Source organism: Plecotus auritus (genome assembly GCF_963455305.1).
Source record: "Plecotus auritus genome assembly, chromosome: 8".
Classification (NCBI taxonomy): domain Eukaryota; kingdom Metazoa; phylum Chordata; class Mammalia; order Chiroptera; family Vespertilionidae; genus Plecotus; species Plecotus auritus.
Window position 1 is genome coordinate 59,960,988 of NC_137782.1, and position 27,792 is coordinate 59,988,779.

The 27,792-nt window shown below is 49.9% G+C and overlaps 1 protein-coding gene across 1 annotated transcript in view; it reads left to right on the top strand.

Annotated features, from left to right (window-relative positions):
• Window positions 1-27,434, top strand: part of MTCL2 (microtubule crosslinking factor 2) — a 68,460-nt gene extending 41,026 nt beyond the window's left edge. Inside the window, exons 6-15 of the mRNA XM_080685871.1 lie at window positions 485-631; window positions 3,239-3,364; window positions 4,352-4,582; window positions 7,807-7,911; window positions 9,149-9,316; window positions 10,914-11,165; window positions 12,543-12,614; window positions 13,588-13,658; window positions 14,940-16,278; window positions 19,639-27,434. Coding sequence (XP_080541997.1) covers window positions 485-631; window positions 3,239-3,364; window positions 4,352-4,582; window positions 7,807-7,911; window positions 9,149-9,316; window positions 10,914-11,165; window positions 12,543-12,614; window positions 13,588-13,658; window positions 14,940-16,278; window positions 19,639-19,791 — 2,664 coding nt within the window. The 3' untranslated portion in view covers window positions 19,792-27,434. The remainder of the gene's footprint in view (window positions 1-484; window positions 632-3,238; window positions 3,365-4,351; window positions 4,583-7,806; window positions 7,912-9,148; window positions 9,317-10,913; window positions 11,166-12,542; window positions 12,615-13,587; window positions 13,659-14,939; window positions 16,279-19,638) is intronic.
• Window positions 27,435-27,792: the final 358 nt, after the last annotated feature.

Here is a 27,792-nt window from a genome sequence, read left to right on the forward strand (position 1 = left end):
TCCTAAGAGCAATGGGATGGGTCTTGCCATGTCTATACGGAGAGATTTGGCTCTTTTCTTTTTCACAATTACATCGTTGTAGTGGTGCCATAATTTATTATATCGGTGTCCTGTTGATGTTGCTTGTTTAAGCAAGCAGACTGCCCCATGTTAGGTCCCCCTCTTGGTTCTTTTTGAGGTAGGAACGAGCTGGGACTGCACATGTAGTAGGATAGTTGAGGCTGCCTCAGAGATTCATGCACAGGACAGACACTCACAGAATCAGAGTTTCACTTTCCATTTACCTAGTCGTTCATCCTGTCAACAGACATTCATGGAGTGTTGCAGTGCCCTAACCAGAGCTAGGTCTGGGCCCCAGAGATCCCCGCCCTCAGGTGGGTGGTCAGAGCCTCTTGTGGAGCCCAGAGGCCTGGGTGGGGCTGTTTCTGGCACCCCTCGGGCTCATCCCCATGGTTATTGTGGTCTCTTCTGCCTGTGCCTCTAGGTGCAGCCACCTGACTTCAGGGACCTGCCGGAATGGGAGCCCAGGATACGAGAGGCCTTCCGCACTGGTGACTTGGACTCCAAGCCCGACCCCAGCCGGAGCTTTAGGCCTTACCGAGCTGAAGACAATGATTCCTACGCCTCTGAGGTGGGCCTAGCCCTGAGCAAGCAGCGGGGTGGGTAGGAAGAGAGTGTCTGGGGCTTCCCAAATGCAGCAGGATCCATGGGGAATCTTAGCTGGTGGTGATATGGGTTTTGAGTATTCCATTTGGTTTCAAGCTTCCTGGAAGCCAGGATAAAAAGGGAAATAAGGAAGTTCAGGCCATTCTCATGGCCTGATAAAAGGAAGCTTTTAAACTCAATAATTTATGGCATTTAATGGAACCACTAATTTATGTACAGGAAGGCAGCAGTCTACTGTCAGGCGACTGGGTTCAAATTGTGGGTCCACGGTATACTGTCTGTAAATCACTTGACCTCTCTGATCCTCAATTTCTCGCCTTTAAAATGAAGCGATCCCTCGTAGTGTGTTGAAAGTATTAAATATACAAAAAGCCTCAGCTTAAGCCTGGTCCATGCTGGGTGAGGAGGAGGAGGATGACACATCACTGGGCCTCAGGGGACCTAATATTGTGACTGTGTGACTTTGGGCAGGACATGGTCTTACTCTGATGCAGCTTTCCCGTCTGTAACATGGGAGGATTCAAGTTGGTAGTGGCTGTAGAATTGCTAGGATTCTCTGATCCTTGAGGACTTCTGAGTGGTTCCAAGCCCTTCCCAAACCTGCAAGAGAAGGATCCTATCACACAATAGGGGAGTGAGGGCCTGTGGTGGGAGGGGGGAGCAGGCTGGGAGAGGTCAATGGGGGGAAAAGGAGACATACATAATACTCTCAACAATAAAGAATTAAAAAGAAAAGAAAAGGGTCCGATAGACTGCATTGGACGACCTGCCTGAAAGTCCCGAACCGTGGAGAGCCCTGTGTGTGCCCTAACCTGAGCATTCTTTTCTGCTGAGCATTCCTGGGAAGGCACTTTGGAGTCCCAGGAAGGCCAATAGGCAATCTATGCAGAGTGAGTAGCTCCCTTGAAGTTGAAAGATCAAATACTCTAAGTGGTTAGAGTTTCCTAGCAGCCGTGGCCAAAAGGGGGAGGGGCGGAATCAGGAGATACTTGGTTCTCATTTTCTGAGGAAAGGAAATAAATGGCCAGCTCACCTGCAGAGAAAATGATGTCCTGCACGCATTCAATTATTGTTTCATTCAACCACTTCTTCTTTTTTTTATATATATATATATTTTATTGATATTTTACAGAGAGGAAGGAAGGGAGAGGGATAGAGAGTTAGAAACATCGATGAGAGAGAAACATCGATCAGCTGCCTCCTGCACACCCCCTACTGGGGATGTGCCCGCAACCAAGGTACGTGCCCTTGACCGGAATCGAACGTGGGACCCCTCAGTCCGCAGGCCGACGCTCTATCCACTGAGCCAAACCGGTTTCGGCCAACCACTTCTTATTGATCAGTTACCATTTGCCAGGCACTGTGTTGGGTACTTGAGTTCACTTAGAATCCTAGAGACAGCAGATCTAGCCCTACAAGGATTTTTAATACAAAACAGGAGTATAAGATAAACCTCAAGTCAGTGCCTTCTATTGCCAAATTTCCACATTATTGGCCAGATAAAAAAATGTGTTGTTTTTTTTTTCATAGAGGAGGGACATCTTGCCATGCCTGGGAAGGTTTTGTGTAAGGGTGGAACTGACATTTCCTTTTTTTCCCTCCTGCTTACCATGACACCATAAACATTTCCCTCGGTTATTAGAAATACATAAAACATTTTAAAGTGAAGTGTAACATACATACAGAAAAGCACTTGCATTGTAAGTGGACAGCTCAAATAATTTCCGCAAACTGAACACGCCTGTGTAATCAGCAAGCAGATGAATAAACAAGCATGACCTGCCGGGAGTCCTCTATGTCCTCTTCCGGTCACCATCCTGATTTCTAACAGAATAGGTTAGTTTCGCCTGTTTAGCTACAAATACTTATAAGCACAATGTCCCGTGCAAATGTAATTTTATTGTCTTTTTCTTAAGATTTTATTACATAGCAGCCAATAGCTACAACAAAGTCCCTAAGCACCATTGCATAAAGATACAAAGAAGAAAGTCAAGATCATAAGATTATCACGTAGTTAACTACTGTTAACATTTAGTGTGTGTCCATGCCCTTCCTGTTTTTCTATTGAGATATATCTTTTAAAACTCTTTATTGAAGTATAATATCACATAGTACACATAATAATAGGATAATGTACATACAATAAAGGACACCATCCTTAAGGATATCGTTAATGGATTTTACATATGTATAGACCCCTTTAACACATATATTGATTCTCATCATTATTATCTAAGTTGTTTGTAACTTTTGCAGTTATAAACAATGAGATAGTGGACATTTTTGCAAATCAAATTCAGTTTCCACAGTATATTATTTTCTTCAAGTAAATTTTAAAAAGACACATTATCGAGTTAAAATTGTAATAGCTAGATTTGATGTACACTGTTTTGTTTCATCATGATGAACCGCTGAGGTAGGGTCAGCCATTGTGCCCGATTTGTACTTGAAGGACAGCTTGGGTCTGACTTACTGCTGTTGCTCTCCTACGACTATTGTCCTCTGACCACAGCTTCTCCCCTCTTCTTGTTCTCTCCCTCCTCATTATTCATGTCCCTCATCCCTACCCCAGATCAAGGAGCTGCAGCTGGTGCTAGCCGAGGCCCACGACAGCCTCCGGGGCCTGCAAGAACAGCTCTCCCAGGAGCGGCAGCTACGGAAGGAGGAGGCTGACAACTTCAACCAGAAAATGGTCCAGGTGCGTGGTGCTCAATGCCCTACCTACACGTACTCCATCCTCCCTTCCCTGATTTGAAGGCAGAATTCTCAGAGGTCCACAAGTCTTAAGAAGGCAAGAATGTCAGGGGAAACCTGAGTCTTCCTGCCCCATGGTTGTGGAGTGTCGCTGCACATGTGATCACACATTAGCTGTGCCGGGCTGGAATCCGGGGCTGGTCATTGGCTGCCTTTGTGACCTCCTGTCTCGTCTCTGAATCTCAATTTCCTGTCTATGAAGTACTACCCCCATCAGAGCTGAAAATCTGTAGCCGAAAGGCCATAGGTCTGGCTGGTAATCAAGATGTTAATCCTACTAATAGAAAGCATTTATTAAGCCCTTGCAGTACCTGTATATCAGGGCTGTGTAATGCACTTTCCACACATTATGTCTTTTAATACTCAGGTCTTCTCTTATGCTGTGTCCCCATTTTACTGATGGGGAAACTGATTCCCAGAGAGCTGAAGTACTTTTTGCCCAGGGTTGCACATCCAGGCAAAGTGAGGCTAGGATGTTAATCAAGGTCTCTGGCTCCCTCTTAGCCATGACATGGCATTGCTTTCTCTGGGTCCTAGGATATTACATGTGCTCAGTCTTCCTCACTCCCAGCATGCCCTTACCCCTCCCTGCCTTCATTGCTCACCCTCCCAAGTTCCTCATTAAATGTGAGTTCACGCGAAACATTGGCACGAAGTACATGCTTATTAGATTATGTCATGGTTTTTATAATCAAACAGCTGAATTCAAATCCCAGCTGTTTTCACTGATTCAGTAAATGATTGCTGTTGACTTTATGAGTTCCTCTTCCCTGGAGTAGCAGAGGGCAGTGTTTAGCTCAACAGAATGAGCTGCTAGTGGTGGAACACCACCCAGAATTTCTTCACTGCCCTTGTCAAAAGCCTGGAATGGGGTGGGGTAGTGCCCAGGAGGACAGCTGGGTTGCTCATGCTCTTCTTGTTCACCTCGAAGCTGAAGGAGGACCAGCAGAGGGCGCTCCTGAGGCGGGAGTTTGAGCTGCAGAGCCTGAGTCTCCAGCGCAGGCTGGAGCAGAAATTCTGGAGCCAGGAGAAGAACATGCTGGTGCAGGAGTCCCAGCAGTTCAAGCACAACTTCCTGCTGCTCTTCATGAAGCTCAGGTGGTTCCTCAAGCGCTGGCGGCAGGGCAAGGTGTTGCCCAGCGAGGGGGATGACTTCCTTGAGGTATGTTTCCTCTGGGACTGGGACCGGGTCGAGGGTGGTATGGGGTTGATAGGACCAGAGGGACACCCAGCTGGCATCGGCACAGCCCTGAGGCTCCTATACAAGCCATCAGCTCGCAGGCTTCATTCAGCATCTGCTTGTGAGAGCCAGCTCTTTACTGGGTGCTGTGGCAGGTGCTGGGGATACCGGGGTGAAGAAGATGTTCTGGCCTCAGCAGGAGAAAATTCCTTGGGGGGCTGGTAGGTCTCTAATTCTTGTTCATTTCCCTTTTTAACAAACCTCAGAGTCTTCATCAGGCAGGAGTGTGTAGGTGATTTTAATAATCTAGTTCTGTTGATATTCCATTATATGCTAGTGTGCATTAATGTTTTTTACTCGTTTAAGTATAACTTACACACAGTAAAGTGCACAGATCTTAAGTTACACATGATGAAGTTGTATAGTGTACACCTGTGTAGCCCCCACTGGTCACAATAGAGCACATTTCTAGTGCCCCAGTCAATATGTCCACCTCAGCAATCAGCACAGTTCTGATTTCTTACACATCATTACTTTTGCCTATTGTAGAAGTTTATATCAATGCAGGTAGTCTTCTGTGTCTGCCTTCTTTTGCTCACTATAAGTTTTGAGATTCATTCATGTTTTGCATATAGAAGTAGTTCATTTTTTATTGTTTATGTTTGACTTATGAATATACCTATTTTATTTTTAATGTTACCTTCAATATATAGCAATGGGGCTTTCCATTTTTAGTAATAATACTTGCCTTTTTTAGACATGTTTATTTAACTAGAAAGTAGGTTGACTTAAAAACATTCATGAGAGTAGAGGTAGTATTTGGATATAGCAGGAATCATGAGGAGTGGAACTTTGGGAAGGACTCCCATGGCCCTCAGCCTGTGCAGGATCCTTTGTTCCTCAAAGCCCCTGTGCCCCATCGTCAGCGCTAACATTGCCGAGAGGAGGGAGCACATAAGGACATCATACCTCAGTCACACCCAGCTGAGTCGGCACTGCTTACCTTGGCCTTTTGGGTACAGGTACCTCTGGTCTAGCCCAAGCTTGGAAAAAAATTGCCTGACATTCATTTGATAGAAAAACCTTTATTTATTCCATTTCATGTTAATATTCATATGTTTATAGGGGAAATACTAGTGTCTTGGAGCACAGGGTGTTACACCAGACTTTGCCAGGGTTGTTACACAATACTAGAGGCCCAGTGCACAAAATTCATGCACAGGTAGGGTTCCTAGTGGCTGCTGGCTGCCAGCTGGGGCCTCCCTTCTCCCAGCTGCCTGCTGTCACCACTGGCCAGGGCTGGGTCGGCTGCGGGGAGGGGCCACAGGTGGTTGGCTGGCTGGCCCCGCCCCCTGGTCGAACTCCTCGTCAAACTCCCGGTTGAGGGGACAATTTGCATATTAGGTTTTTATTATTTAGGAGGATAGAGTGTAGGTGCCATGTTATTCTTCTAAATCCCAATTAATTATGAATTCCAAGCACACCTGACCCCAAGGATTTCAGAGAAAGAGTTGTGTACCTGTGTGTATAGATAGAAGATTGTATATTTAAATACTCGTGGCTGGGGACAGAATTGGGGTGTTTCTTTATCCAGGCCCTGTCTCCCCCACCCCCCCCCCCGCCCCCGCCCCAACACACACTTTCCAGCCTCTGCACCTTCCTGACCCTAGAAACCCTTATTCATGTGATTTCTTGGACACGCACTTCGTTTTTCCTTCGCCTCACTGGTTGCTCCTTCTCCATCTCCTTGGCTGGACCCTCCTGTTCTCCCTGACCTGACCTCTGAACGTCAGAGTCCCCAGGACTCAGCCCTCAGGCGGCATTTCTCCTTCACCTACACTTACTCCCTGGGGGAGCTCATCCAGGCTTATGGCTTCCATGGCTGTTCTTGCACATTGTGAATCTATTCGGAATCTGACCCAGCTGCACTTCCCCTCCCCGCCCCCCATCTGAGTCATCATCACATCTTGTCTGGATTGTCACAGTAGCCTCCTCACGGGCTCCCTGCTTCTGCCATTGTACCCTTCCACCAAGCATCTTCTATTCACACGGGTCCAGGGAGGTCCCAGGCAGCATGTACTCCATGTGGATGGTGCCCTGGGAGTTGTGTGAGATGGGGCTCTGTTGCTGCCCTACATCTCCAGGTGACACCCAGAGGGATTTGTGAAAGTGGAAGTCAGGCCAGTGTTGCTCCTCCCCTGGCTACCATTTCACCCGGAGAAGAAGCCAGCGTTCCTGCGTGGCCTGCTCCGCCAGCCCTGTACTCCTCTCCCTTCCTCGAACAGACGTGTTCCCCCTTCAGGGCCTTTGCATTGGTTTTGTCCTTTTTCTTGGAATTCTCAACCTGCCGTTAAGCTCACAGCTTATTCTCTGGCCTCCTTCAGGACTTGGCCCAAGTATCACCTTGTCTCCAAGGCCTTCCTTGACCACCCAGGCACAGCACACCCTGGCTCCTTTTCTTGGTCTCTTTTTTCCATAGCGCCTGTTATTATGTGACATTCCACATATTTAATGACATTTCACATATTTGTTTGTTTTCTTGTTACTGGAAGCTAACGTGGGCTTTTTGTCTCTCTTGCTCACTGGTGTATCCCCAGTTCTGAGCACAAAGCCTGGCACATGGCAGGAGTTCAATAAATATTTGTCGAATGAATGATGAATGTGCACCCAGACAGGAGGTGGCTCCTTCTGCTTCATTCCTATCCTGAACTAGTACCCTGGTCTCCCTGGCCAGCCCTGGAAATCTCCTTTCTGTCAACCTGAACCTCTGGCTCCCTTTTCTATAATCATGGGGTACCTGTGTCTTTTTTATTCCAGCCACTGTGCCTACTTTGACCCGGCCTGACAGCATGTCATTTCTGAGTAGCTTTCAGAGACGCCTCATGGTGTTTGAGGTAGAGAGATGGTGGGAGGCCAGAAGTGCCTGACTTTCCAGCTGTGCTCCCGGTCTAGAGGGCGCCCAGGGGTCGAAGTTGAAATGTGGGGAATCGGTGCTCAGCTGGATGCCTCTGAGCCATCCTGCACCTCAGATCTTGTTCTTCCTTCCAGTCTGGCTGTTCAGTCCACTTTCTGTCTGGGCCACTAGCCTGAATCCCCTCCTGCTGAGGTGACATTCAAGGAGCTGTGCTGGCTGCTCTAGTCAGACCCCCAGGCATGATGCCTTCCCCCCGTTTGATGAGTGTGTTTGTGTGTTTTTTTTAAACTAGGTAAATAGCATGAAGGAGCTGTACCTGCTAATGGAAGAAGAGGAATTAAATGCCCAGCATTCTGATAACAAGACCTGCATGGGGGACAGCTGGACCCAAAACACGGTTTGTTCTCAGCCTGCTCCCAGTCCTGCCCTGTCCATTTCTTCCTTTGTCTGATTAGTGACCACTTCCTGCTACCTTCTCTGATCTATCTTGTACTGGGCACTAGGGCTGCAGAGGGTTATTGCCTGGTCACTGGCCTCAGGTGCTCAGTGTTATGGGGTATATACGTCATCCCAGGGCGGTGACAGAGGGCCAGATGGTGGACTGTGGGGTCACAGGCAAGAGAACAATTAATTCTGTTTGGAGTGTAGTAGACAGTGTCACAGAGAAGTGGTTATTGGTGGTGGGGGTATTTTTTATATATATTTTTATTGATTTCAGAGAGGAAGGGAGAGGGAGAGAGAGAGAGAGAAACATCAATGATGAGCGAGAATCATTGATCGGCTGCCTCCTGCACACCCCCTACTGGGGATCAAGCCCACAACCTGGGCATGTGCCCTTGACCTGAATCGGACTTGAGACCCTTCAGTCCACAGGCCGGCGCTCTATCCACTGAGCCAAACTGGCTAGGGCTAGGTGGTGAGTTTTGAAGGATGAATAGGTGTTTGCCTAATAGAGAATGAGGGGAAGACTATTCTGGACCAAGAGAACAGTTTGTGCAGAGGTGTGGCAAGGTATTCTGGGGTTCCTTGCATTTTGGGATGTACATAGTGGAGATGAGGACATCAGGCTGGCGTCATATGAAGATGGACCCTGTGGTCTGTGGTCAGGAACTCTCAAATCAAGCCAGGAGTAGGGAGAACAGCGGGGTCAGGCTCCCAGGGCACACACAGTGAGCTTGGATACGGGTGGGAAACAAGCCATGGGCCAAGGAGAAGAGGTTTGGGACCGAATCAGGCATTCAGGGAGGCTCCATGGTTCGGACCCCTTATCTGGCCCGCAGTGGGTCAGAGAGAATCCTGGGCAAGGAGAAGGATCCAGGACCTAGACACTGCAGGGCCTCAGAGACGCCAGGGCCTGGTTCAGATTTAGGCAGAGTAATTATGGCTTTAACTGCAGGGTTTTTATTTATGTGAGGCTGGGACACATGTTGGCCTAGGAGGTGGCCAGGGTTGAGATGACTCAGCTCAGAAATCTTAGGGCTAAACTTTCATGGGTGAGATGTACTAGAGAGGGTGTGGGACTTGCCTGAGGCCTGGTAGGGTCCCAGTCCGGACTTTGGGTGAGTGTTCCCAGCCCAGGCTCCCCTCGCAGCCCCTCTAAACGCTCCTGACTCAGGCCTCGCCCTTGTCTGCAGCCCAATGAGTACATTAAGACACTGGCCGACATGAAGGTGACACTCAAGGAGCTGTGCTGGCTGCTCCGGGATGAACGCCGTGGTCTGACGGAGCTTCAGCAGCAGTTTGCCAAGGCCAAGGCCACCTGGGAGACGGAGCGTGCAGAGCTCAAGAGTCATACCACCCAGGTGAGTCTCCCGCCTGACAGAGACATGTCCCCCTTGTCCTGTCTCAGCGCAGCCCTCAGCTGTGGGATCTGGGAGCAGGATGTCCAAGCGTAAGTGCCTGTCTGTACCTGGTGACATCCTTCACACACACACCTGGACTTCCGCTGCCTGCTGTCCTCATTCTTCCCTTCCTCTCCTCATAAGGATCCCCTTAACCCCCTGCTTCCTGGCTCTGTTCTGTTTCCTCTGCTCAAACTGAGGGGCTCCTCTCCCCACAACCCAGCATGACCAAAGGAGCCTTAACCAGGAGCTCTGGGGGTTTGGTCTCTGCTGTGTACCTGGAGTCAGGTTGCTGCCCCACTCTGGTTTTTGCAGTGACGGGGTGGACTTCCTGCCACCCAGAGAGAGTGCTCTAACCACCTCTAGCCCCTGCCACAACTCTGCAGGGTCCGGCTTCCTCCAGCCTGCCCCTGCTGCAGGCTACCGTCCAGTGTCGGGGCCCCTTGGAGGTGAGTGCACTCATTATCTCTGCTGGACAAGTGACAAAACAGGCATAGAGGAGTTAAGTTTCTTTCCCAAGGTCACCCAGCTAGTCAGGGGCAGATCTGACCCTCACTCCCCAAACCTCTACCCCTCCTGACTCCCATGATCATGATCTCACCTTCCAAATCAGTCGTCCTCAAACTACGGCCCGCGGGCCACATGCGGCCCGCCGAGGACATTTATCCGGCCCACCGGGTGCCGCTGCCTGTCCTGCTTAGCAGCCGACTCGTCCCGGGCCCGCAGTGCACATAGGAATTTGTTCATAGTTGTTTTTTTTTAAACTATAGTCCGGCCCTCCAACGGTCTGAGGGACAGTGAACTGGCCCCCTGTTTAAAAAGTTTGAGGACCCGTGTTCCAAATGCTCAGATTTCTGGCTGTCCCGAGCCATCATGCTCTCCTCCTGACCCTCCCTGCAGATCTCACAGCTCCTGCCCCATCTGCACATTGCACAGTGTCCACTGTTTGTGCCAACCCCTCCCCCTCCTAACCCAGCCGTTTTAGGTGCTCCTCTCCACTGGGAACCTTGCTGGCCCCATGAGGGTTAAGATCCCAGAACACAGCCTGGGGGGTGTGGGGTGCCTTAATTCTAAAGGTTGTCTATTCACCTCCTGCCACCCCAAGGTTTGAGGCTGAGAAAGCCATCACACTAGAGGGATTCCTGCATGCATTCATGACATGACTTTGGGTGCATGTCCCCACTAACTGTAAACTCTGTACCGCTGGTAAGAGTTGTGAAGTATGAGAAGCAATAACTAGGAACCTGCCATTTTATAGCTATGGGAACTGGGACAAGTAACTTAACCTCTTCCTCCTGTGTAAAATATCGGAAGTGGTAGTCATTTGCCGAGTTTGCATGCGGGTACTGAGATAATAAAGGCCTGAAAAGCCCTTAGCACTGAGCTGGGTGGGTAGAAAGAGTTCTACAAGCCTTGCTTGGGAGGAGGGGTTAGTTCTGAGTGAGGAGTCCTCCCAGGGAACTCTCTCCCCTGCTGGTGTCCTGGAGGGAGAGAGGGCAGGCGAGCAGAGAGGTGGGGCCTCCTGATGCCAGCGTCCAATTTGCTCTTCCTTCCACAGATAGAGCTGAAGGCTGGGAAGGGCGCTGGGGAACGGACAGGGCCCGAGTGGAAGGCCGCCCTCCAGAGGGAGCGGGAGGAGCAGCAGCACCTCCTGGCTGAGTCCTACAGTGCTGTCATGGAGCTGACGCGGCAGCTGCAGGTCAGCGAGCGCAACTGGAGCCAGGAGAAGCTACAGTTGGTGGAACGGCTTCAGGGTGAGAAGCAGCAGGTGGAGCAGCAGGTAAAGGAGCTGCAGAACCGCCTGAGCCAGGTAAGGCCTGTCCTAGCCCAAGTTGGCTCAAGCCACAGGGGCAGTCATTGTGGAGAAAGGCCTGGGGTAGGCGCTCCCTCAGGCAGAGCTGCATCCAGGTGCTCAGAGAACACAGTAGGAACTGGGTCTTTCTCTCTGCCAGTCTCTCAGACTTGCTTTCCTCTGTGTTTTTTTCTTAAGCAAGCTGTCCTCAAATATGGCCACTGTTAGTTTTGTGCTCATATCCTCACAGCTTAGTGACTGCAGTGGAAAGACTTGTGCTTTCCCACAAGGCTCTGATTGGCTAGGTGTGAGTCATGTGCCCATCCCTGGAGCCTGCCAAAACCCAGGAACCAAGAGGGAAGGGGCCCCCATGGGAAAATTGGAGTCCTCCGACCCAAAGAGGGAGATAGGAAAAGCAATCGCTGAACATTATGCCCACTACAGTTCACATCATGCATCCAGCTTAGCGGGCTGCTATGCTCCCCTCTTTATTTTGGTTTTTTCCTTTGCTTTACTTTTTATTTTAATTACCTAAATCAGGACTTCATCTTTATATAAGACCCAAATATCACAAAAGCTTATTCCAACCCACTCCCTCCCTTTCTTGCTAAATTTATATTTTTAAATCATTAATTAAATCGTAATGTACACATTGTTTACCCTTTGGCTCTTTGATAGAGAGCTGTTCACAACAGGGTGTAGAGGCTGTTGTCATTCAGTTTATCTGCTCTTTAGCATTCCTGGCAGAAAGACACCACCCTGATGTGATGCAGCTGCTGTTTAGCTGTTTCAGAAATTGTAGCATGAATTATCATTGTAGTAACAACTGTATTACAGTGTATAGTATCCTATATAATAAAACCGTAATATGCAAATCAACTGAACGGCAGAACGACTGGTCACTATGACGCACACTGACCACCAGGGGGCAGATGCTCAATGTAGGAGCTGCCCCCTGGTGGTCAGTGGGCTCCCACAGGGGGAGCCTCAGCCAGAAGCTGGGCTCATGGCTGGTGAGCGCAGCCGTGGTGGCGGGAGCCTTTCCCACCTCTGTGGCAGGCGGACATCCCCCAAGGGGTCCTGGACTGCGAGAGGGCGCAGGCTGGGCTGAGGGACCCCCCACACACACACACCAGTGTGTGAATGTCGTGCACCGGGCTTCCAGTTAAATATAATGTCATCTATAAGGATTTCCATCAGTGGTTGCTTTTATGGTCATTTCTCAAGTCCACCTTGATGGTGACTCAGAGCTGCTGCCCACTGTGAAGGTGGCTTCTAGTCCATGATCTGGGTTCCCCAAGATGTACAGCAGAGCCTGGGGAGTGGCCCAGCACAGAGCAGGGCCCTACTCACCAGCTGTGCCCACCACTGACCGCCCTCTTCACCCTTGCCCAGCTGCAGAAGGCTGCTGACCCCTGGGTCCTGAAGCACTCAGACTTGGAGAAGCAGGACAACAGTTGGAAAGAGGTGAGTAGGGTAGCAAGCCATCCATGTTCTTTTGGCTCCTGGCTACACTGGGAAGTCCCTCAGTTGGGGAGGATGTGACAAGGAGGATGCTCACCCTGTCGCACAGGTCACATCCAAGCCTATGGTCTGGGACTTGGAAGGACCCTCTGCCAGCTCCATCCTTCCATGTCTGAGAGAAGGGCTGGGTGTCTGTATTCTTGGCCAGGCCCCTGGCCCTCTTTAGATTTCATATGTGCCTTTCTGAAAAGCATGGCCTCTAAATAGCCATGTGATCTTGGGCAAGTCACTCTCCCTCTCTGGGCCCCCATGGCCGCATTGGTAAAATGAGAATCATGTTCTCTGCCTTGGCCCAGCCATGGTTGTGGAGATCAGTTAGGTCACACGGGTGAAGATTGCTCCTAAGCCTCAGCTGCTTTGTCGTTATAGCAACACGTCGAGTAACCAAACAGGGAATGGACAGGTCCTTTCCATCATCCCATGTAATTCTCACGACAGCCTGAGGAAGTGGTGTGTTAGTCAGTGGCTGCAACGAAAACTGATTCTGGGGAACTGAGATAGGAGAGGATTTATTAGGGGCTCCCGAGGGCTGGCAATGCAGGTACAGAAAAGTGGGGACCTGCTTTGGAACCAGGGTGAGACAAGCCCAGAGCAGGAACCTCCAGATCACTGCTGCCAACTGAACAGCAGCCACTGGAAGCTGCCACCACATGCAGATTAAGTTCTAAACAGACTCTGTTTCCTTGGGGTTCTCTCTTGGAGCTCCCATTGGCCAAGCCTGGATCACATACCTATGGAGAGGGGAGGTGCATTATAGCCAGAACCTGACCAATCGGCATTTTAGGTCAGCGCTGACATCACTCCTGCTCCACAAGAGGAGACTCAGGTGGGGTCAGTTCCCAGAGTGACCTCCTGTCACCTTCCCTCAGGGTGTTGGTGACCAGAACTGACCCTTCTTGTCTCTGTTCCTTGACAGACACGCAGTGAAAAGATCCACGACAAGGAGGCTGTTTCCGAAGCTGAGCTTGGGGGAACTGGCTTAAAGAGGTGCTGGCATCCCTTCCACCCACTTCCCCCTGCAGCCCCACCCCCTGCTCCACACTCCAGGCTTCACCCCCTGCTCTGCCCTATACCTGCCCATGCCTTTCTTCTCTCCATGCCCCATGTGCCCATCTCTGCACCTCAGACGAGCTGGCAGAACGCACCTTGCCTTTCTTCTCTCCATGCCCCATGTGCCCATCTCTGCACCTCAGACGAGCTGGCAGAACGCAGGCATGTGGTTTCTATGCAACCCAGGCCACTTAGGAGCTGGGAAACTTGGAGCGATAATTCCTGTGTATGATGTTTTGTTTGATTCTGGACATGGAAAACTGGGGCACCTGCAAATCCTAGCTGGGAAAGAAGTTGTCTAGCTCTTGTTGAGGTTCTTCTTCTTGTGTCTGTAGTTGGGAGAGTCAAGCTGGACTCCCATTCCTGGGATTATTGAGCCCCTCAGGCTCTCAAGCCCATGTCACCGTCGTTAGGAAACCCATGGAAGGAGTGAGGGCAACAGAGCCCCAGAGGGAGCAGCCTGGACCAGGAAGGTGGACTGTGGAGTCAAGTGTGGGTTTTGAATTCCAGTTCTGCCATCTCCAGCTCTGACGTTGGGTGTTGCTTCCCATCTCTAGCTGGTGGAGATAATAGAAGCTGCCTCCTGCAGTTATTGGAGGACTGAATGGTCTGACATGTGAGATGCACTTACGTATGCCCAGCATTTTTAGTCATCAGGCAACATGTGTGCCAGGTCCATGCTGGATATTTAGTGAAGTTTTAGTTTGGGTTCCCCCGAAGCAAAGACAAGGACTTGAGACCTTGAGACAAGGGAGTGGATTCCAGGAAACACCTGGAAGTGAGACAGGAAGGGGAGGGGAGGGGTGGGGAGGGAGCCAGTAAAGGGGGTGTTATCATTCCACGGACAACCTGAACTCAGTTTCAGTGAAGAACTATGAGAGCCAGAGCAGAGCTTGCAGTTCAGAGTTCTCCCACCCATTGTTTGTTGAGGGCTACATTTAGGAGCATAAACTCTTTTTCCAGCTTCCTCTGTGTGGAAGCCAAGTGTGCTGCAGTCAGAAGAAAAAGCCCTCAGACGCTCAGAGCAGGCAGTGCGGGGTGTGTAGGTGTGAGTGCATACGGAATGTGGGGCAGGGCGCTGACAGAGACTTCCACAAGAGGCGAGCAGGGTGGTTGTGGTCCCAGCCCTGGGGCAGCACAAGGGAGGGAGGCCAGAGTGCCTTCCTTGGGGCATGTTATCTTCCACTAACTCCACTCTTCCTCCTCTGCTCTCCCCAGGACCAAATCTGTTTCCTCCATGTCTGAGTTTGAAAGTTTGCTTGACTGTTCCCCCTACCTTGCCAGTGAAGCTGCCCTGGGCAAGAAGCTGCCCAACAACCCTGCCTTTGCCTTTGTGGGCACCCAGCCAGTGGACCCAGAGAAGGATGCCCAGGCACAGCCACGGGACTGCAGCCGCCTGGGTGCCCTGGCCTGCCAGGACCCGGCAGGGAGGCAGATGCAGCGCAGCTACACGGCTCCCGACAAGACGGGCATTCGTGTCTACTACAGCCCCCCTGTGGCCCGGCGCCTGGGTGTCCCTGTGGTCCATGATAGGGAGGGCAAGATCATCATCGAGCCCGGCTTCCTCTTCACCACCGCCAAGCCCAAAGAGTCGGCAGAGGCCAATGGGCTGGCCGAAAGTTCCTACGGTCGGTGGCTGTGCAACTTCTCACGGCAGCGCCTGGACGCGGGCTCCGGGGGCGGTTCCCCGGCAGCAGGGCCTGGATTCCCAGCAGCCCTGCACAACTTGGAGATGTCAGGCAACATGAGTGACGACATGAAGGAGATCACCAACTGTGTGCGCCAGGCCATGCGCTCAGGCTCTCTGGAAAGAAAAGTGAAGAGCACGTCCAGCCAGACGGTGGGCCTGGCCAGTGTGGGCACTCAGACCACCCGCATGGTCAGCGTGGGCCTGCAGACCGACCCGCCCCGCAGCAGCCTCCATGGCAAGAGCTGGTCACCCCGCAGCTCCTCACTCGTGTCCATGCGCAGCAAGCAGATCTCCTCCTCCCTGGACAAGGTGCACTCACGCATCGAGCGGCCATGTTGCTCGCCCAAGTATGGCTCGCCAAAGCTCCAGAGGCGATCTGTGTCCAAGCTGGACAGTGCCAAGGACCGCAGCCTGTGGAACCTACACCAGGGCAAGCAGAATGGCTCGGCCTGGGCCCGCTCCACCACGACGCGGGACAGCCCCGTGTTGAGGAATATCAATGACGGCCTGTCCAGTCTCTTCAGTGTGGTGGAGCACTCGGGGAGCACAGAGTCCGTCTGGAAACTGGGCATGTCTGAGGCCCGGGCCAAGCCCGAGCCTCCCAAGTACGGCATCGTGCAGGAGTTCTTCCGGAACGTGTGTGGCCGGGCCCCCAGCCCCACCTCAGTGGCAGGGGAGGAGAGCACCAAGAAGCCGGAGCCCCTCTCCCCGGCCAGCTACCATCAGCCAGAGGGCATGGCTAGGATCCTGAACAAGAAGGCACCCAAGTCAGGCAACAGCGAGGAGGCCAGACTCTCTGTACTCCCCCAGGTGGGGAAGGATGGTATCCTCCGGGACGCAGATGGAACCCCAGTCCTTCCCAATGAGGTAGGTGGGTGGGGTTGCCCTTTTCCTTGGGAGGTGGGGTTGGCTTATAAGGTCCAAGATCTTCTGGTTTTCAGGAAATATAGTTAATTTGTTTCAAAAAGTTCTTGTGCTAATCTGAGACAGGGTTTGGAAGGCCCCAGACCTGGAATGACACATGGTCGGATACCAAGAGACTAGTGAGTACTAGAGATTGCCAGCATCCCCCACAGGGAAGGGGTGTGCTCACATCTCTCCTGCCACCAATGGTGTGCTGGAGCCTGCCCATGTGATTTGTAATAGTCAGCTGTGCCATCTCTGTGTTCAGTGACATCACCTTGGTACCTTGAGATCGGCCATAGTGGGAGAATTTACACGATGAAAATTGGCAAGTGCCACAAGTCAGAGCCCCTCCCCTCACTCCGGAAAAACTAGTTATTAAGTATTTATCAGCATACCACTGCCTCCACCCTACCAAGACTCCATGCCTGAGTGCTCTCACTTTCTCTGAGAATCTTTTGCCTGCATACCTCACTCCTGATGTCAGTTTTAGATTTTGTTAGGGATTATTTGCGTTAGTAAAAGAATGCATATGCATTAGCTTTGCAGAAAGGGAAGTGGTGGAGTATCATACAGAACCCCGAGGGCAGGGACCCAAAGGCCTCAGCTGCTTCTTTCTGTCTCCCTCTCTTCTCTCTTGAGCTTCATTTTCTCCGATAATGTGCTCAGTATGTATATTTCATTCTTCCTTCTTCTGTTTCTCTCTCTTGCATTTACATATGGGCAGGAGGGCTCTCCTAGCTCTGATTTTATAACCTCTTCTAGTTTAAGCACCTAAGCAAAACTTATTCAAATCCCTCTGTCCCAGTTCCACATTTTTGGAAGAAAGAAACTGGTCCAACTCAAGTGCAATGTACTCCCTTGGTCCAGTCAGGGTGGTATCATGTGATGTGCAGTACATTCAGTGAGGGTTACATGTGGGGGCACAGAGATGAGGTAGGCTGTGATTGGCGCAATTGTATGTATTGTATGTTTAGGTGGTTTCTAGTTTTTCCCTATTATAAACAATTCTGTGGTGAACATCTTGGTGCAAAAACATTTTTCCACATGTCAGATTATTTCCTTAGGTCTGAGTTGCAGAAATAGGATTACAGTATAAAAGAATATAAATTTTTAAAGGTATTTGATAAATGTTGCCAAATCGCCTTCAAAAGAGTTTGCCTGCAGACTGAAGGGTCCCAGGTTTGATTCCCGTCCAGGGCACGTATCTCGGTTGCAGGCTCCTCCCAGGCCCGGGCCCTGGTCAGGGCTCCTGCAGAAGGCAACCAATCGATGTGTTTCTATCACATCACTGTTTCTCCCTGTCTTTCTCTCTCTAAAATCAATGGAAAAATATCCTCAGGTGAGGATTAAAAGAAAAAGAAAAAGAAAAAAAAAAAGAGTTTGTTCGATTTCTACAGCCCCCATTGCATGGTGAGTGCTTTGCTTCTCTGTACTCTCACCTAGCTGGCCGCATTTAAAACAAAATCTCTGAAATATTTATTTCTACTTCTTAACTTACAAAAAACTTTTAACTTAATGTACATACTGAACACATCATAAGAATAGGGCTCACTGAATTCTCACAAACTGCATACATACCCATTGTTTTATTTTCCAGAGAAACAGAACCAATAGGCTGTGTGTGTGTGTAATTGGCTTACACCAATATTATAAGGAATTGGCTTGCGCCATTATGGAGGCTAAGTCCCAAGATTTGCAGGATGAGTTAGCAAGCTGGAGACCCAGGCAAGCCAATGGTTTAGTTCTATCTGAGTCCAAAGGCCTGAGAACAGGGAGAGGAGATGGTGTAGTTCTGGTAAGGTATATGTACCTAGTGTAGTTCCAGTCTGAAGGCTGGCAGGCTTGAGTCCTAGGAAGAGCCAATGCTTCCGTTCGAGCCTGAAGGCAGGGAAAATGCCGATGTCCCAACTCAAAGGCCATCAGGCAGGAAGAATTCTTTCTTACTCAGGGAGAATCAGCCGTTTTATTCTGTTCAGGCTCTCAACTGATTAGATGAGGCCGACCCACAGTCGGGAGGGCAGTCTCTTTTGCTCTGTCTGCTGATTTAAATATTAATCTCATCCAAAAGCGTCCCCACAGAAGCACCCAGGGTAATGTTTGACCAAATATCTGGGCATCCTGTGACCCGGTCAAGTTGACACATAAAGTTCACTGTCACACCCATATAACCACACCTACATCAGGAAACAAAGGTACAGAGCTGGCTGTATTTTGAACGTTGATTCAAATATTTTGCAGTATATAAAAATTGACCAATTGTTCTAGAATGTAGCTTATGGAATATTCACAGAGGTGGGAACGCATATGTGTATAAAGAAATATATTGCAGCCGAAACCGGTTTGGCTCAGTGGATAGAGCGTCGGCCTGCGGACTGAAGGGTCCCGGGTTCGATTCCGGTCAAGGGCATGTACCTTGGTTGCGGGCACGTACCTTGGTTGCGGGCACATCCTCAGTGGGGGGTGTGCAGGAGGCAGCTGATCGATGTTTCTCTCTCATCGATGTTTCTAGCTCTCTATCCCTCTCCCTTCCTCTCTGTAAAAAATCAATAAAATATATTTTTTAAAAAAAGAAATATATTGCATTATTAATAAAAATAGCTAACATTTTTTTAGTACTTAATAGGCACTATGGCAAAAGCTTTACATATCATATGTGATTTAACTCTCACAACAACGTTGAAAAAGGTATCCTGTCCTCACCCCAGAGAGGAGGAAATCAAGGCCCAGAGATTTAAGTAACTTATCCAAGAACACACAGTTGGAAGTGACAGGGCTGGGATTTGAACCAAGCATTCTAATCCTGTAACAGCACTTTAACCATTGACCCTATGTGTTGGTAACACTAAAAAAATAGACACTACCTAAATGCACATCAAATATGAATAGAATAAATGAATTAAGGTATTTTCACTCAATGGAATAGTAGATAGCTATTAAAAAGAAGAGCTTGACATATACAGTGACAAAAAAGTGTTCATGTTTTGCAATTGCAGCATAGGCTGTAAGAGGTAAGGTCATTTCGGTAAATGTATGTGAGTGCAACTTGGTGAGAATTTACTTTGATGTGTAGGACCACGGACAATGTTCACTTTCTTCTCTGTATATTCCAGAATGTATTACATTATGGAAAATTATTTATGAACATTCATTACTGTTCTAATAGGAGAAAAACAATTTTTAAAAATTGTCCAAAGAGGGGCTACAGTCCGTGGGACCTGGTCCCTGGCATGATTGAGCCAGCTCTTTGCCTGGCTGGTCATCCAACCCCTGGGTGGTCAGTGCCTCCTGGCTCCTCCTGATTTCCTCTCTTCCTCCTCCTAGGATGCTGTTTGTGACTGTAGCACCCAGTCTCTCACCTCCTGCTTCGCCCGGCCCTCCCGCTCTGCCATTCGCCACTCTCCTTCCAAGTGCCGGCTGCACCCTTCAGAGTCCAGCTGGGGTGGGGAAGAGAAAGCAGCCCCTCCCAGCGAGTGACAGCAGCTGAGCTCCCTGCCTCAACCAGCCCAGTGCATGGATAACGGAAGGGAACCAGCAGAGAAGAGGGTCATGCCCTCCAGCGTCACCTCGCCCTGGGGGATAGCAGCTACACCACTGCTAGAGAACAGCTTTCAATCCCCAAGGTAAAGTGGGTTCTCCTGCTGACCATGGGGTGGCGATCTCTGGCTCCTCAGGGGAAGGCAGTGCATAGGAGAAAGACCAAAACTGTGCTTCCAAGTGTCTCCAGAGAGGTCCATTGAGAGCTTATCCCTGAGTCTTTAAGGAGAGTCTTGCCTGGTTCTGCCCACACCCACCTCTCAGAAGAGCTGAGGAAAGGATACACTCCTCAGGGAAAGGGCTCATGGAGATGATCATTGCCAATCACACCCCCTTCATGGGGAGGAAACCCCAATGAGAAGCACAGGTTTTGACCTAGGACTCGGCTTGGGGTTCTTGGTGGAGCTGGGCTGGTCATGATTCCCATCCCTTCCTTCCCCCACTGCCTCCTCCTCCCAGCCCCACTGCTTTGGACCGCTGTGACTGTAGGGGGTATGATAGGGTAGTAGCCAGGGCCAAGAACCTGCTTGGAATCCTGGTGCTCTGGATCTCCCTGCCCAGAGCCTGCATACAGCAGGACTAGAAGGTGAGAAGGTGTGGGGCTCAGAGCCGGTGAGCCACTGGAACTGCCTCCCTTCCCAGGATATTCCTTGAGGACAGAAATAGGTAGAGTCACTCTCAAGATCTGGTGCACAGATAAATGCCTAATGCCCACTGCCTTGATCACTGGGGCCTCTTTCCCCAGCACCCTGGAGGGGCACCACATCTCCACTGTGTTTACACCCTGTGGCTGGTGGAGGGCAAAGATATTCCCAGTAAGAGGCTCCCAGTTGGCCAGGCCAGGCCAAGGAGCACTCCAAGAGGCTGGTGTCCCAGGACATAGCGGTAACACATTTCTTGCCTAGGTTGTTTATTTGAATTTTTCTTACTATAAATATTTAAGGTGGTTTTACTTTATTTTAATAATTTAATTTACCCCCAAAGTCCCTAAGGTAATTTATTGGCTATTAAGACATGTATTCTTGCCGCTGGGATAATGAAAGGCTTTGAACACAATGGACAGGTGTGGGGTCCCCCATGTGGACAAGACAGCTCAGCAGCTGAGCTCTGGTCTCCTGGTCAGGGTTGCCCCGCCCCTCCAGAGCTGGAGCCCTTCTCTTGCTCCCCCAACATTCCTGATCATTGGCCTCAGAGCACTGCTTTTCACTCAACATCTGGTACTTGCCTGGCCCCTGGCAACCAGTCTGTAAATGCTCACTGACCAGCTGGAGAGCTGGACCCACATCACCCAAACATTCTCCATTTCCCTTCTCATTTTCTCTCCCCAACCCCCCCATCCCCGATCTGACACTTTTTTTTTTTTGAGTCAAACATGGATTACTAAGACTCTCTCAAGAGCATGGAGACCTCTCCAAATTCCCCAAGTGAGAATTCGCAGGAAAACAGGACTGAACTTCGAGAATGTTGTTTATTGCAGCTTTGCACATGGATCTGAGAGTGTCTGCCAGCCTGCCAGCCTTTTCACCAGCCTCTCTTAGCCTTATGACCTCTCATGGCTCTTCTCCGAGCCCCAACTCCACTGCCCACCCTCCCCCACGTCCCAAGTGAGCTGCCCGAGCCATTGGATAGATTGTGACGTGGCTCATTGCAGTATGGCGAAGAGGCCTCAGGTGGCCTTCCCCTTGGTGCCAGTGAACCCCTTTTGGCTACACACATGCAGAGGTGTGGCCCTCCTATAACTGGCTGGATGTCCAGAGTGGAAACACCAGGATGAAATGGTTTGTCTGTGGAATTCCCCATGAGGAAGACCAAAAGCCAGCAGCTTGGTTAGTTTGCCCCCAGGACTCAGGAGAGGCCTCTGCTCTCCCACCTGCTTCTAGTTCTGCCCTTTTAGGTCATCTGGACCAGTTACCCAAAGTCCTTCATCTCCATTCCCAACCAGAAGAACACCAGGGTCATGTTCAACCAGTCGCATAGTGACCTGTATGGGCAGAGTAGGCAGACCAGTGGAGCCATGGGCCAGGCCCCTCTGGAATGTGGTGCTCCCACCACAAAGGTCAAGGGGCCCCTCCAGGGTTATCTCCAGATGAGGAGATTCACAACAGGCCACAAGCCACCAGAGGCCTTCTGCCACCTCCCCAAGCTGCAGAGGGCCAGGGAGTCTGCACCCCCAGCCTTGGAGAGAAATCCTCATGAGACCTGAACCCTGCAGCCTACAGACCGCTCAGCCTTACCATCGTCCTTGTCCAAGATTGTCCTTGCCATCCTTGTCTCAGCGCCTGGCCACCCGGCCCCCAGCCGGTGTCACACGCTCCAGATCTTCGTTTTCAATAAAGTCCCAGTTTCTACTTTCTGCATGCCACTGTGCAAGGTCACTCATCACTCTTCCTACAGAAGCCTCTGGACATGGGGCTTGATGGGGTTGAAAATGTTGTATGTAAATATTCATTTGGTTTGATTTTTAGCATTTTAATTAGTAACTGTGTTTTCTTTTTGGGGGGTGGGAGGGTTTGGTTTGTAAAAACTCTACTCTTTTGGAATGTAATTTCTAAGTTTGTTTGTTTCTTCAAATGTCTTTTAAGCCTTGGTAACATTCCCAAAGCAGAAAACTGCCTGACTCACAGTGGGGATTCCCTGGAACATTGGGGTCCAGGAAAGAACACTACCCTCTTCCCCTTCCTGCTATCGCTCCACCATTTTACTCCTAGCATCTGCCTTTTTCTCCTCCTCCTTCTCTCCTAGTCTTCTTCCTCCTTTCTCCCCATCTCTACTCTTCAACCAAAGTCCCAAGGAACCCTGGGGTCCTAATCCCCTACAGACTGCTAGGCTTGGGCCCATGGTGTTGGCACGAGTTGGTAGGGATAAATGGAAGACCACTGACATGGTTGACCCTAAAGTGGGCGACCTTATGTTTCTTCTGAGACCTCTTTCAAAGCCAAATTAGACGCTCCTAGGGTCCTTGATGTCTGTATTTGAAATGAAAATCCTACCACTTTGCTCTAGACCCTGTATGCACAAGGCAGCAGAATCCAGTTCCCCATCTTTGGCAACCCCTTCCCCCCAATTCTTTCTCCACCAAAAGATGACAAATTTCAAAACACTATCAAGAGTTCTTACTTTAAAAAGAAAAAGAAAAAAAAAAGAGTTCTTACTTTCACTGAACTCAAAATGGGCTGACCCCATGGCCTCCCCTACAGGTTGCTTTCCCAGGTGACACAGTTGAGGACCTCAAAACTTGACCCTCTTACACCCTGACCACCATGTGGCTCCATCATGCCTGCCCCATGCACCTTTATAGTTTCGTCACTCGGTCTGTTTTCTTCTTGCCTACCCAACTTCTAGGCTCTTCTTCCTTCTCCCTTCCCATCCAGAATGTCCCCCCTTTCCAGCCTCACCCACCCACCCTCTGCCAAGTTCCCACTGCCTCTTCATTAATAATGATGATGATCCCCTACACAGTCTCCCTAGAGCACTATTTAGAAATCGCTCCCCCAACTCTGGGAGGCAGCCTTGACAGGACAGGGGTTAGTGTTCCCATTTTGCAAATGAAGAAACAGGTGCAGGTCTCATCCCAGAGTCATGTAATTGGGAAATCATCAAGTCTAGACTAGAACCTCAGTCCACTGGATCCCCAGCCCAAACTCTGTCCTGCTTGCTGTGCAAACCCACTGCCCTACTGGAGGCTCTGTGCAGATACAGGACACCTAGAACATGCCATTGCCCAACCCAGTCTTGAAAGCAGTACACCCTGATTCGCTGGACCTGTGTGTTCCAGAGGGTAGTCTGGGGACCCCTTGTATCAGGATCCTCGGAGGACATGTCCAAAATCCAGCTTTCTGGGTCAGGACCCTACATGTTAGATAAACTCCCAGGGAGATCCTGAGCATCAATGGCCCCTTTTTGTGTTCACAGCCCTGATCAGTATGCCACTTTCTTTTAACCAATAACCACAATCCTATATCTTAAAAAGAGCACTGTGCTGGGAATTAGGGAACTAATCCTCAACCCAGCTCTGATTTGGCCTAATAACCCCAAGAATTTCCAAGACCCATCAGAGGTAACTTACAATCAGAGGCATAATACAGCAGAAATAGAATCTTTTAAAATCTTAGTTTAATAAGACAACATAAGTAGAAAGTAAAAAAAGCAAGAAGAATTATCATTCCCCAAATCTGTCTGATGTAATTCTCATAACCATGCAATTAAAATTTACTCTTGAGTTTTCTGGCATCCATACTACAAAGAGAAACATCAGGTTCCATCAGTCTGATTATCCAGTCATGGGAGGCAAGCATATTTGACCCAGGAGACAACTCTCATACTATTAACTTATAGCATGTGTCCTTCAGAGACCACTAAACAAACTGATATTTCAACAGATGAACCTAAGGTGTAAGGATGTTTTCCAGGTGACTTAAAAAAACAACAACCACAAACTGCTACCAACTTGAATGACCTCCTTGGACTCAGATCATGTGGCTACTCTATGCCTCAGTTTCCCTAGTTATAAAGTGGGGATAATGTCCTTCTACCTCACATGTCTTGTGGTGAGGACCAAATACAATATTGTGCCTGCAAGTCTACTTGGAAAAGCATAAGATTCTATTCAAATGTGAAGTGGTCCCATAACACTCATTGTCCCTAGGCCAGCCCCTCAGTGACCTGACCCTGGGCGTGACATCCCCCTCACTATTCTCAGTAAGTAGAAAGGGGGCCAAATGATCATCTGAACCATCCCTGTTCACTATTTTAAGATTGCAGCAAATATTTACATAACATAAAACTTAGTAGTAATTTTAAGTACATTCACAGTGTTGGGCAATCATGACCAATGTCCATTTCCAAAACTTTTCATCATCCCAAACTGAAACCATCCACTAAACACTTCCCACTCCCCCTCGCCCCCCAGCCCCTGGTAAACTCTATTCTACTCTACTCTATTTATGAATTTGCCTATTCTGGGTACCTCGTATAAGTGGAATTGTTCACTCTTTGCCATTTTGTGTCTCATCTCACTTTTTTAGATGAGGAATGAGGCCCAGAGAAGAGAATGGCTCACCCAAGTTTACACAGCAAACTAGAGGCAGAGCCAGGACCAGAACCCAGGTTTTGGCATCTGTGATCTTGGTTGTGCCTCTTCCTCTATCTGGGCTATCTGCTCACTTTCCACCTCTCATCCATCCTCTCTTTTATCTTCTTCCAAAGTTTCCCCTCCCCCTGCCTCCTCTTCTCTGCTGGTTCCTATCCGCAGACCCAGTGCCCTGGCCAATGGCCAGGTTTTCCTCTTCGGACCCTGAGCTTACTTGTAGCATCCATCCCTCAGCCCTCCCAGAATAGTCTCCCCAGTACTACTCCCCTCTCATGGATTTCCCTGTAACCTCAGCACCTCACACCCTCCCTCCCCGTGTCCCCAGGCTCACATTCCTGTCTTATCAGGGAAGTGCCCTAGGCTGTGGTCTTCCAACTCATGTTTGCTTTCAGATCTGGGAGTGTTTTCTGGGTTCTGTTTTATTTTGTGTTTTCTCACACCAAAGGGGGCACCTTTCCCCAATGCCTTAGGTGGCATCAGCCTTACCAGCCCTTCTCATTGGGCTCGGCCCCAGCCAACCCCCAGTCCAGAAACATCTCCTAGTCCCATCTTTGAGTCACATTATCTTCTCTATCCACAGCCTTCCAGAGGACCCCAGCATTTCCCACTGGGAGAGAGAGAAAGAGTGTGGCATCTACCCTGCCCATTCCGGCATGGCCTTGGTTGAGGAGATGCAGCCTGGCTTGGGTTCTTCTCTCCCTGGTCATCTGTCCATGTCTGTCCATTTGACACCCCACCACTCTCTGCTCTCCCTTGGGCCTCACCAGCTCCAGAACAGCTAGCTCATCCTGGCTGAACCTGTAGCTGACCCTGGCTCTGCCCCTCCCCCCTCCCCAAATGCTTGCAGTTTGCAAAGTCCACAGACCCAAGAACTGAAGGAGACATGACGCTGGGCCTGAGTCCTGTCTGTGCCCAGGGCTCCTCCCCACTCCTCCCTCATACTCCCTGGACCATCCCTTATTTATCCTATTGACCCTGCTCCTGTCTCTTCCTGCCCTTCACCAGCCCTCTGGATCCCAGACCCCAAGTAAAGGAGCTTTAGTTTCCTCTAAGCATCCTTGAAGGGCCAAGGTAATCAGGCCTGGCTGCCCTGTCACACTCCATTCTGACACCACTCAAACTGCTTCCGTGAGGAGAAACCTCAGTCAGGAGTCCGAGACTTGCCTCAGGTCTGGGCAGACCTCTTAACTTCCCTGAGTTTAGCTGGTTGTATAATGTTATGATGAGAACTAGGATGATCCCTAGGGCCTTAGGGCATCCCTCATGTTTTGGGGTCCTGCATCACCATCCTCTCTTCACTGGACCCTGGTATCCTGGCTCCTCTCTCAGCTCAGCCCCTGATCTCTGTGCCTTAGTTTACTTCTCTGCACAGGGGATTCACCACAAGACGATTCCTGCAGCTTCCCAGGTATTTGGTGCCTCTGAGGCTGGGCCTTGCCAGGTTGCTGAGGATGGGGTACCTGGGGGTTCTCAAAGCAGCTGGAACATCACCTGGAAACTGATGGAAATGTAAAGTATTGACACCACCCGAGACCTACCGAATTCGAACTTCTGGGCTGGGGCCCAGCAAGCTGGGGTTTAACAAGCCCTCTGGATAATTCTGATAAAACAGGAGTTTGCCAACTGCTGACCTATACTAGCAATTAGTGCAGCCTGGTGAGGGACTGAGGCTGGCCCAGACCAGGAACAGGTGGGAAACACCAACTCTAGACTCCTGAGAGACTGGGAACTCTCCCCACCTGCCCTCCACCCCCACCCCAACAAAACCCATGTCCTCCCTGGAAGCTGGAGGACAGGGAGAAGGCACACATTTTTCCTTTTCCTGCCCCGGCTTGGTTCCAGCTTTGCTCACCTCTCCCACTTGTCTGCGTTTTACAAAAGGTTATGTAGGTTGTACAAGCCAGGCGGGGGTTGGCAGTCTTTGGGGCAGGAGAAAAAAAGACCCTGACCACTTATCCCTTGGGAACCTCACCATAGGCTCATGGCCTCTCTTCAAATGGAAAGAAACCTAACTCAAGAAAAGAATCCTAAATCCCCAGCTCCTCCTCCTCCCACCTCCAAGGAGATCTTGCAGATTGTGCCAAAAAGCAGCTCCAACCCCCAGTGACTGGGGAAGAGCCGGAAGTTGTCCTTCCTTTCCATCCTGCCCCTCCCAACTCCTGCCATACTGTGAAGCCCCCTTACTGCCCAGCCTGGTTTCCTGGTGAGGGTCCTGCAGTTGAGGGCCCAGGGAAAGGTCTTCAGGAGGAAAGAAACCAAGGGCATCCTTGGGCCAAACTGTCTGCCTCTCCTGTCCACTGTTCTCTTCTGCTCACTCCTATCTTTTAAGGCTCCTTCCCAGGATGGATTGGGTGCTAGGATGACTGTGGTCCAATCCACCAGCTCTCCCTGCCCCTGTGTCTTATTTCAGACATGAGAATAACTGTACAGTGTAAACTTACAAAAGGTTTTTAATGGTTGTAGATTGGAAATAAAGTATGTCATATGAACAGTTTCCATGGACTTTCCTCCTCTGATTTTTCTTGTGGGATGGGTGGAGCCCCCAGCAGATTTGAAACCTGACAGTAGCCTGCCCCTAGTTGTCTGGAAAGTAGGGATCCCTGGGAATGCCACAGCCAGCTGGCTGGTTTGGGGCCACCAGGTGTTCCCTGCTGCTGACTGCTGGCATCTCAGAGTCTCCCTTGAAATGGGATATGACCACTGAACATGCAGAGTGCTCAAAAATGGAATTGAACTTTTCTACAAAAGACTTAAAAAAATTATCATGGGGAAAAAATGTTTTTTAATTATGGGAAAAGAAGGACACTTTAGAATGCATTAATTATCTATTTCAGTATAATTAATTATTCCAA